This window comes from Vigna unguiculata, chromosome 5 (assembly GCF_037176805.1).
Source record: "Vigna unguiculata cultivar grain cowpea cultivar isolate G323 ecotype 2 chromosome 5, ASM3717680v1, whole genome shotgun sequence".
Taxonomy (NCBI): domain Eukaryota; kingdom Viridiplantae; phylum Streptophyta; class Magnoliopsida; order Fabales; family Fabaceae; genus Vigna; species Vigna unguiculata.
The window spans coordinates 42236771-42248477 of record NC_140796.1 but is presented as its reverse complement, the minus strand read 5'-3'; the positions used below and the strand labels follow the sequence as shown (position 1 = coordinate 42248477).

Genomic DNA, 11707 nt, shown 5'->3' with positions numbered 1-11707 from the left:
TATTTTAGACATTGCTAATGTTGAGGCATGATTTCCTAATATTTTTGTATATGATTTACCGTAATTAAATAAGCCTACACCTCATATTTTGATGCCTTATGATAATGAAGTTGTTATATCTAAAGTATCTAGAAAAATTTAAAGACAAAAAATGCATTTGAGAGTAGGACACAAATTTATTAGAAACTTAATTACTCATGATATTATTTCTCTTAACTTTGTTAGATCAGAAAGAAATATTACTGATCCATTTACTAAAGGATTGACCTGTCAACAAGTACTTGAGTCGTTGAGGTAAATGGACAAAAATCCATAAATTAGTTGCAACAATGGACACCCATATCCACATGAATGACAATCCCATTAAACAATATTCAATGACTAATAACGAAGTTGTTGTGTACTAAATTACACCAATTGATTTGAATAAATGTTATGTCACATTCTCATGGCGAAATGTACTATAAATTTTGACAAAAATAGGATTGAGGTATGTGCATTATTATGTTTATTAAATACCTCTTAATAAATTCAATAACAATTATTGTATAGGGGTTGTAACACCCCATCTAGGATGTCACTAACCTTTCTATCAAATTCATTAACCATCGTTAAAACTTAACTCTGATACAATGTATATGAATGGAAATTTCAAAGATCTTTATTAGATTTGAAGATAAATCTCAAAGTCCAAAATATAATCCATCAAATGAACCAACCAAAAGAAATTAAATATCCTTAATACATTATTTTTAAAACTAATAAAATATAACTCTCTCCACTAAATCCCAACACATCTTCTCATAATTGTGCATCTTTTACATCTGCACTATTATGTGCTCTCGCATAAAAATACTATCATCGTAGGTGGAAACTACAACCACAAACACAAAAGTGAGCTAACGAAACCATCAAACATCACAAACACTAATAATATAACAAATCTCGCAAAACATACACCCCTGGTATCTCATGACACCATTCAAACCACCCACTTGTCTCACACAACCGTTCGTAATACTTGTTGTCTTACACAACAACTCAAAAGATGTTAGCAAGCAAATAATACAACCAATAGTGATCTCAGTATCAGGCACCACATTACCACTGTAACTCTTCCACATAGCTTACCGCAATATTTATTCACCACAAGAACGACCACTATTTCTGCTTTCCAAAAGTCTCACGGATAGATTTCAATCCCCACTACTCTCCCAAAGAGTCTTATGGGCGAAGTACATAGGTCCCACTTCCTATCGCTCTCCCAAAATGTTGTACAGGAGAAGTTCACCACCGACATAGCAATGCAAAGATTACCCTTCCCAATGCTCTCCTAGAGAGACTTACGGATGAAGCCAATCCCTACTTCCCTCCTAGAGAGTCTTATGGGCATAGTTAACCACTAAAGGTCGTCATTAGAGATAAAATACATGCATGTATTGTGAGGTTCGATGGAGAAGCATGTAGGTCTCATGAAGAGGTGAGGGGGCTTTAAGAGCTGACCCTTTGTTCTTCAACTATAAGTCTCTCTAGGAGAGAACTGGATAGTGGTGACTCCATGTAGTTGTACCAGTTTTAGACTTTACCCATAAGACTCGTGGAGGAGAAATGTTAAGTAAACTTTATCAGAAGACTTAGGGAAGTAAGAAGGAAGAGTTGGTTTGGCTTTATGAATGAATTGGTTTGGATTGTAAGTTTTGGAAAAGGTTATGATGATGTTAATGGTGGATCTAATGCGCTAAGACTACATGTGAATTTTGTTTGATGTTGTGTGATACAAAAAAAGTTATGGTTGGTTATAGGATGTCAGGTGATTCGTTATAAGTGCTTGGGTGAGATGATATTTATTGTTAGTTGAAGTTTTGATTAAATTAGCTCACCCTAGCTTGTTTGTGTTTGTGGCTTCCACGTGTGATTATTGTATAATCAGTGTTATACGAGAGCAAATGTTAGTGTTGATGCTAATGTGGATGCACAACAATGAGGAGCTTTGGGGCTGTTATGGGAAGAACTTGTTTTCTTTGTAATTGGAAATTGAAATAAAAAAAATGGTTATTTCAAAAATTATGTAAACATTGGTGGTTTGTAGTATTGGCTTTTATTGATCTTTGAGTATTTTTATAAAGTGAATAAAAGTTTTTGGTTTTTAGTTAATTTTGAACAATGGTATCAAAGTTGAGAAAAAGATTAGCTTTTGAAATGCACAAAAATTTATATAAATTTAGTGACATCTTCACAGGGTGTTACACAACCACGAATTAGAACCTAAAATGAACGCATATATTGTATGTGTTATTTACTAAAATTCAATAACAAAGGATGTAACTCAAGACAATTAAGCCTCTACATTTTTTGGATGAAAGCTTATATGCACTAGGTGCAAAACTCAAACTTGGAAGGTTCCTTATTTTATAGGTACAATAGTTTTATTTTAAGAGACAATATATTTCAAACAAATATATTTTTTTAAAATTATAATGGGTATTGTTAGAAATATTAGTATAATTTAAATATAGTAATTTTAACCATCTGGTTATTGATACTTTTATGGGTGAATATTTTTTAATTTTATTACATTTATTTTGTATTAATCATATTTATATTTATTCTCTTTTACCTATAAGTACAACCTATCTCAATGGCGGTTTGTTGAGAGCGCATATTGTTATATATTGTTTTGTGCAGTAAGATGTTTTGTTTCTAAAGATAATGTTAAGAAGTAGATTTTAAACTCACCTCTACCTTACAAAATTAGCTTTTAATATGATGTTTGCACCTACTTATATATTGTAAATTGACTTTATCTTTAGTCGATGTGAGACTTCCAACACACCCATTAACGTCGAGACATAAAAATTTTGTGTGTGGGACTAGACACTAATGAGTGGTCCAATAGTGGCCCGACCTAACAAACAATAAATTTCGCTAGGATTGTTTCTACGGGAAATCCCCGCATTGAATGGGTATGGAAAATCCCTGACTTTTTCAATCGGATACGGGGATGAGTATAGGAATGTACATCTCCGCCTCGTTTCCGTCCACATACCCTTCATAATACATACATACATACATACATACATACATACATACATACATACACATATATATATATATATATATATATATATATATATATATATACATACATACATACATACATATATTATTACACACTTACTATTTTTTATTTCTTCTAATTGTTTTTATTTGTCATAATAGTGAAGATTAAAAATCAAATAACTTGTGACACATAAGTTAAATTTCAAGTTCAAAACAAAACCAAAGTTTAAAGTTTTGTATAGAATTTAAAGTTAATTTAAAAATATTTCTAAAAATATTTAATAAAAAGATTAATTTTAGTAAGAATATCACAATAAGATTTATACAAAAAATAAATTGAATCTCAATATAAAGAAGGACAACATTGCTTCATTTTTACAAAAATTGGAACTAAATTGAAACAAAAAAAATATAGAGACCAAATTGAATCATTTTGACGTTTGGCACAATTATGAAGTGACATGTATAAAAAAAATAAAATATTTTGAAAATAAATTAAAAAAAAACATAAATTAATACGTGGCATTAACTTTAACACCGTTTGGTTAAACTATCAGTAAAGACCAAATTAAATCTTTTTAAAAATATAAGGACCAAATTGTAACAAAAAAAATACAAAGATCAAAAGAATAATTTAACCTATATTTTTTGCTATCTTATTTTAAATTAAATAGACCGGATTGTTTGAAAAATAAAAATCTCATTCATTAGACATCTTCAAGAGTCTTTATCTTTTTTACTTTTATGATTTCATTTTACACATTACTGATGTAACTAATTCCCTATATGTCGAAATTATTTATTCCATATGTATTAATTGACATTGTGAATAAAAATAATCTTTCCTTTTTATATGGTTTATTTAACAATGTAAAGTAATATTATTATTTTAAGAAACACGAATTATTAGCACATATGTCAATCAGTGTTGCTAGTTTAAATTTAATTTAAATCTTAAAATATAGTTTATATATTTTTAAAAAATAATCATATTAAGATATAAACTATACCTAAGAAACACACAAAATAAAATATAATCATATTTTCACTAAAGTTATCAAAACAAAACCGACTTGATTCAGGTTGATCTAAAACACAAAATAAGTGAAATTAGATAAAAAAAAATATTGTGACATAAAATAAATAATTTTTAATCAGATTTGTTTAACTTATGATAGACTTAGATTATATTGATAATAAACGTACAAGTTAATCTATTTTATAAAGTAATTATTATATTTTTTAAATAAAAAATATATAATGAAAATGTAAACCATATATATGCTTGTTGTAATATAATTTATGTATCATATCATTATATCTAAAATTAAATATAAAAAAATCTTTTATTTTGTAAGCAAACCAAAACAACTCGTTAAAGTCGTACAGATATACTGAGTAGCTTGTCAGACTATCTATTTTCCCATCTTTAATTTTCATCACATTGTGATTAAAATTATATTTTAAATGTTCAAATATATAACAACCAGAATCAAAATCAAGTAAAATCATATTTATAAAAATTGAAGACTTACTCATCCTTTTGACTTTCATTTCCTACACCCTATAAATTTTTCTTCGCCCCCTCTTATCAAATATGTGGAAAGTCCAAATTGCCTATAGAATTAAAAATATTTCGGATTTGTTAATATATAATATTTTTAGACTGTTTAAACCAAAAAAATATCATTGATTTTCAAGTTGTACAATCTTAAATGCATATTTTCCATATTTCACACTAGAAAAATAATACTTAAGATTTCACATTTGAATTATATGAATATTTGATTGGAAGGTGAGAGAGGTGTAAAAAGATATTTTTAAAAAATTTTGAACTTTTTACATGAAATCTGGGGCAATTTAAATTTTTCTTCAATGAAGATGAGTGCATTAGAAGGCCTAATGTTTTGTGGATTAAGCATTGGTGTTTCCAATGCGTCACAAACACAATAAGTTTCATGAACCGATTAATATCGAAGGTGATAAATTTAAGATCCAGTTCTTTTAACCTTGGAGTCAGACATTAATATAGATTGAATGATAAAGACAAGTATATTTCAAGGAAACGCAAAAATGTTAACAACGATTTACTACTTCATAATTCCTCAGTTGAAAGAAAGAGGGGAAAAAAAAGAAAAACAAAAAATAATAATAAACTAGTCTATGTCCTCCCTTGCAGGTTAACCGTCCTAAGAAGTATAATGAACCCTCGAAGAAGGGTGTGGGAAAACTCAGAGAAGTCACCAACATAATTTCCCTTAGCAAAACTTAGAAACCAAAGAATCCAAGCTCACTTGCTCTCTCCTTCTCAAATGTCTCAAAGTACTGATAGATGATCGTTACTGCAAGCAATATTCCAGTTCCTGAACCAATGGCGCCCATAAAATCTGCCAACACTGTCAAGGCACCGATACACATGCCTCCAAATGCTGCAGCAGTGGGAATGTATCGATTCAGTTCTTTCTGCAAGTTTGACTCACGGTGTCCAGGCATTACCATTTGTTGTTCCTGCAAATTCAAAACATATATTATGACACCAGAAATTGCTGCCAACATAACACGTACATTTTTCTCATATCTGAATACAGATGAATTTCCATGATTAAGCTTTTTTCCTTCCAACAAACTTGGATTTAGAACCACCTTTCATAAGAGTTTATTTTAATTTGAGAACAATAGAAAGTTGCATAAAACGTTGTTGACTCGCGCCCTACCCTGAACAAATATTTTCATGCCTTATGGACATGAAAGATGAGACAGAGGAGATCAAGTTGTACAAACAATGGAAAAAAAAAAAACACCCTGGTTTCTCTTTCTTTGATTCCATCCCAAAAAAGGAAATCAATTAAATTCTTGAACGAACTCAAGTCAGCAAAAGCACAAGCGAATTTGTGCCTGTTCTAAACTTCGAAATCAATCCATATGCTTCCCTATTTGGGAGCAATTCCAAGAGATCAGAGCATTCCACAACCACTATTTTTACCGAGTAGAGATTAATATTAATATAATGAACACCTAAAAGTTCCAGGATACAAAAACCAGCAAAAAATTACAATCTGCAATTAGTCATGACTCTCCCTGTCCATTAGCCCCAACCTTTCATTTAAAGTTAAATTAAAAATTTATGATAGTTAAACAGCTCACGAAAAGAGTTAGGTTCAGGCTCAAAATAACATTTACGTAGTTTCAAAACAGTATTGCTTCTAAAGGAGCTAAAACGCAAGACTGGCTGATATTTTGCTGCTTAAGATAGATATCAAGTCAATGGGGAAATGACAGAAAAATGAATGCTAGTCAATACCTTCAGCTGCTTGGCAACATCTCTAGCAGATGAACCAGAGACTTCAATCCATGTTTTGGAGAATAAGGCGCAGGCTGAAAGCATAAACACAAGATAGAACAGGGCATGGAAGGGATTGGCCGCCATATCAGCTAAGCTGCAAGAGATATAGGGCAAAGATACTAGTTAGGGTTATCAAATGACAGAGATATATGCAGTACATAACTGACTGACACAATTTATATTATATAAGTATATTTACCATATAGAGCACTTTAACTTGAATTTTTTACTAATTCTTTTACCTGGATGGTGCGGTGATATAGTACGCAATACCCCCAACAGGTACAGACTGACCACCTCCATACTCAGATTCCTTCCATTTTCCCAATAGATCTACAAAGAAGTTTCCACTGTACTTACGATGGAGCAGCTGAACAAGTTGAACAATAGATTGTTAAAACAGTAATTCCAAGAACATTAACTCCAATCTATCATAAGAAAAGTTACCTGGGAGATGAAGTAGAGATTGGAAACGAGAGCAGACTGAAGAATGATGGGCATGTTGGAGGTATAAAACAGTTTGATTGGGTATGAACCCTGCTGTCCACGAGCATTCTTGGACCTTACAGGCAAGACTACACGGAAACCTTGGAAGTATATTACAATTAGGAAGATCAAGACTGTAGCAAGCAAATTTGTCACATTTGGAAGATTCTGCCGGTAAAAAGCCTCGCGGAGAGCCCGGACCTTGTCTGTTCTTGTTATCAACAAATGGAACAGAGCAATAACAGCACCTTCAAATTCAGCTCCACGTCCACTATTAATGGTGGTGGGGCTAAATGCCTTCCATATAATATTTTCACTGAAAAATGACAACAGAATTCCTTTTAATTATTTGATAAAATGTTAAATATCCTGTTAGCAGTTGCTAGAAGACAACAAAAACACTAGAATAAAAGTTGGAAATATCTCATTGAGGAAGATTAGAAATTTACCAGATATTAGTTGCTATGAATAGGGAAATTCCAGACCCCAGACCATATCCTTTTTGGAGAAGCTCGTCTAGACAAATCACAATTATACCCGCAAAACAGAGTTGGATGATGATGAGGATGGCATTGCCTACTCCAAGTTGTCCCACACTACCATACATCCCTGAAAGAACATAGGCAACAGCCTCACCAACAGCTATCAAAATACCAAGAAGCTTCTGCGCTCCGTTTCTGAGAAAGAAAAGGAAGCTGACTAAATATACAGTATATAAGAAAATATGCCAAACTAGAGTCGTGCCCACGATCAGAAATATTGGAAAACAACAAATATTAAATAAATTTTATTTGAAACAGTTAATTGAAGGAATTCATCACGCAGCTACAAATGCTAAAATCAGATAAAATTACACAGGGAGAAAAAAAATAACATGATCAACAAGAGGAATGTAAGTACAAGGAAAGAGACTTACAATAGTGCTCGATCCTCCCGTACATTGTTATCCACTTCAATAATCTTCGACCCAGCCAGAAGTTGCATCACCAGCCCAGAAGTTACAATGGGAGTGATTCCAAGCTCCATGACAGTTCCACGGTTTGAAGCGAGAATAACACGCATCCAATAGAATGGATCCGCACCTGTTGTTGAGTGAATCCCATATAGAGGAAGCTGACTACAAACCAGGAAAATGAAGAGAGAGATCACAGTATATATGACCTTTTCTCTAAATGGCACTTTCCTATCAGCAGTTTGAACCTCGGGGAGAAACGATAGAAACGGCCTAACTAAGTGAAGCACCCTAAATCCACCTCCCATCTTACCTACACCAGTTCAGCCTGCACAAAATATTCAACAAGCATCTGTAAGAGGATAACCAGCAAGAGCCCAAAAAGGTTTGTACTTCTAAACAATGTCTCAGCATCAAAGTGGCAATTCATCAAATAACAAAACCCATATCTAAAGAAATTAATAAATTAAAAACCAAACATTAACACCTTTTCAATCTATGCTAACTAAAATCACCAGTTTACTTAAAAGCATACTAGAACAACCAACCCAATTTGCACTGGCTCAACCTTCCGATCCTAAAAAGACACAGATACATGCATCAAACAGTATCACGTAAACAGAACCTCATTCGAATAAATAAAAAACAAAGCCCACAATGCATCAATTACACGGCTGCAGAGAATTATGCATCACCCGCATTTAACCTAAAAACAAACCAAAAAATCAGCGAGCTACACAATACGAATGCATGCTATATATCTAGATCTGATCTCATGAAACGGAAACCCTAATTTGCACGTGCAAAAAGCGAGAACCGAATCAAGGGCGAGAAACGGGGGTAGAGAAAGAGGAATATGCAGATCTAGGAATGTGCGAAATCATGAAAAGGAGATCGAAGCGATGGAAGGGGAATACCTCGGGTGAAAGGTGCTATCGTAGATCTACGATTTGGGGAAGAAAATTTGCAATTGAGAAGTGCAGGGAGCGTTTGGATGTATATTTATATAGAGGACAAGAACTACGATATTTTTTGGAACCAGAGATAGAAGACAAAAAGATTAAAAAAAAAAAGGTCGTCGCTATCTTCGTGCACACTGGATTCAGAGGATTTTCTTTTAATGACATCTAACTCCCACCTTTTTTGTAATATACTTCTTTTTTTCATTTTTTTTATTTCCTCAGATAACCTATTTCGAATTTATTAACGAAAAATTCTAATTTTCTTTTTTTAAATTAATTATTTTATTTTATTTTATTTTTGAAAAAAAGACAATATTTTTTAATTTTTAAATTAATTTAGTTTTAATCTAAATTTTAAGCATAGATATGTAATATTTTTAATAATTTAAGTATTTATTTTTTCAATAAATACAAAGATTTTAATGTTTACAATTAATTATTTATTTTTATTTAATAAATATAGATATCTTAGTATTTTTTTAGTTAATTTAAGTATTTATCTTTTCTCAATAAATACAAATATTTTAATAATTTGATTATTTAATTTTGATTTAGGGTTTTTATTTGAAACAATAAAGTAAAAAAAGTAAAGTTTTAAAATGTAATTAAATGACATTAAGAAATCAATTATTGAATTATTAATGAACTTACAATGTATAGTAATAAGAAGGACAGAAGAATAAGAATTGTTAGACTTTCATGACAAAATAATTATTGATGATTTATTTGAAATACTAAAAAAAGAAAAATTCACCGTAAGAAAAGGATAAATAATGACAAATTTAAGTGACAAAAATATTAGTCATTATTAGTTATTTAATTAGTGACCAATTTTTTTTTTTAAATTAGTGATCAATTTAATAGTAAGATTCTTAATTACAAAAAATCAATATTTAGTCATTAATATTAAAAAATTAATAAATAGTAACCAAATTTTAGTGACAAAAAATATTAGTTACTAACTGTTACTAAATTAATGACTAAACATATTTATTTAAATTAATGACTATTTTGGTGATTGAATTAGCAGTAACAAAAAATTAGTAACTAAATTAGTCACTATTATTAATAAATAGTGACCAAATTTAGTGACTAAAAAATATAGTCACTATTAATAACTAAATTGGTGACCAATTATTTTTTTCAATACTTAACAACTGATTTAGTGATAAAAAAAGTTTTAGTTACTCAAATAAGTTACTAAATTAGTCAATATTTATAGTAACTAAATTGGTAACTAGTTTTAGTCATTATATCATCAAATCTTCAATATGATTCCACGATATCTAATTTAATTCAAGTAACGGATTCTAACCAATTGAAATGATCTTTTGATCAATCCAATATATACATATATATATATATATATATATATATGGTTAAATTATTTTTTTGTCCTTGTAGTTGTTAAGTATTGTCAAATTGGTCCTTCAGTTTTTTTTTTCTTAATTTGATCCTTATTTTTTTTTTAAAAATGATTCAATTTGGTCTTTGTTGTCAATTTTGACCAAATTGTGTTAAAGTTAACGCCACGTGTCAATTTGTAGTTTTTTGGATTTTTTTTTAATTTTTTAATTTTTTTTACACATGTCACTATACATTTGTGTCATGTGTTAAAATAATTAAATTTGGTCTATATATTTGTTTTTAGTTTCAATTTAGTTCTAATCTTGTAAAAAATGAAACAATATTGTTTCTTCTTAAATTGAGACTTAATTTACTTTTTGTATAAATCTGATGATGATATTCTTACTAAAATTGACATTTTTATTAAATATTTGTAGAAATATTTTTAAACAAATTATTTGTTTTTAGTTTTATTATTAAACAAAGTTAAACCCCAAACCTAATTTCAATAATTAACCATTTTGACATCATATATAAAGGCATCAAGTGTACCATATTATACAAACTTAGTGAAGATTAAAAATCAAAAAACTTGTCACACATAAGTTTAGGAACTAAATTTCAAGTTCAAAACCAAACCAAAGTTTAAAGTTTTGTATAGAATTTAAAGTTAATTTAATAATATTTCTAGAAATTTTTAAAAAAATGTTAATTTTAGTAAGAATATCACCATAAAATTTATACAAAAAGTAAATTGAGTCTTAATTTAAGGAGGTACAATATTGCTTAATTTAAAAAAGGTTTAATCATGTCTTTGGTCCCCATTTTCATAGCAAAATCTCAATTTGGTTCCTATATTTTTTTTATCTCAATTTGGTCCTTATTTTAGGAAATTTGATCTCAATTTAGTTCTTTCCATTAGTGGTACAGTAACAACGTTAAATGGGTTGTCATGTGTCAATTCTGGATTTTTTGAATTTTTTTGAATTTTTTTGAATTTTTTTGAATTTTTTTTTTTTTTTAAAATTGCCACGTGTCAAGTTGTTATCGTGCCACATGGCAGTGACAGAGTGATGTAGCAATGATAATGCCACGTGTCAGTATTATGCCACGGTTTTAATTTAGTCCCTATTTTTGTAAAAATAGTGCAATTTCGTCCCTCTCCAAATTGAAACAAAAATTTATTTCCATATAAATATTATACAAATATTTTTATTAAATTTGATATTTTTATTTAAATTGATATTTTCATTATATATGTTTAACATAACTAAGAGGGATGGTTTGTTAAGGGTTGAGGTTGTTATACTTATAACAATGATATTAATGTTCTTGTTAAAAATAGAGGAAGATGAGATAAAACTTGAAATTATTGAAAAGTTACTTCATAAACTCAATTTTGGTCGATATATTTTCAATCTAGATGTCTAAGTAGTTCAAATATGAACTTCCTACATTAGAGTTAAAGAACACACAAGATAGGAAAAGACATACTAAAATTTGAGTTCTTCGTGAAACTTTCATGATGTTTTACTATCAAGAAAAATGGCAAATATA

General features: G+C 29.8%; 1 protein-coding gene across 1 annotated transcript; it reads right to left on the bottom strand.

The window, feature by feature from the left end:
- Positions 1–5093: 5093 nt before the first annotated feature.
- On the bottom strand, positions 5094–8939 carry LOC114185126 (uncharacterized). Its single transcript, XM_028072659.2, has 7 exons — positions 8759–8939; positions 7806–8169; positions 7339–7566; positions 6851–7205; positions 6646–6773; positions 6362–6497; positions 5094–5568 (listed from the first exon to the last, which is right to left on the bottom strand). The coding sequence occupies exons 2-7, from the start codon at positions 8147–8149 to the stop codon at positions 5329–5331; spliced, it is 1431 nt and encodes a 476-aa protein (XP_027928460.1). The 5' UTR covers positions 8150–8169; positions 8759–8939; the 3' UTR covers positions 5094–5328.
- Between the last annotated feature and the right edge of the window lie 2768 nt (positions 8940–11707).

Coding starts and splice junctions, on each gene's coding strand:
- LOC114185126 (XM_028072659.2), bottom strand. CDS start 8,149: ATGGGAGGTGGATTTAGGGTGCTTCACTTAGTTAGGCCGTTTCTATCG. Junction 7,567..7,805: donor CGGGAGGATCGAGCACTATT/GTAAGTCTCTTT, acceptor TTTCTTTCTCAG/AAACGGAGCGCAGAAGCTTC. Junction 6,774..6,850: donor ATCTCTACTTCATCTCCCAG/GTAACTTTTCTT, acceptor CAACTTGTTCAG/CTGCTCCATCGTAAGTACAG.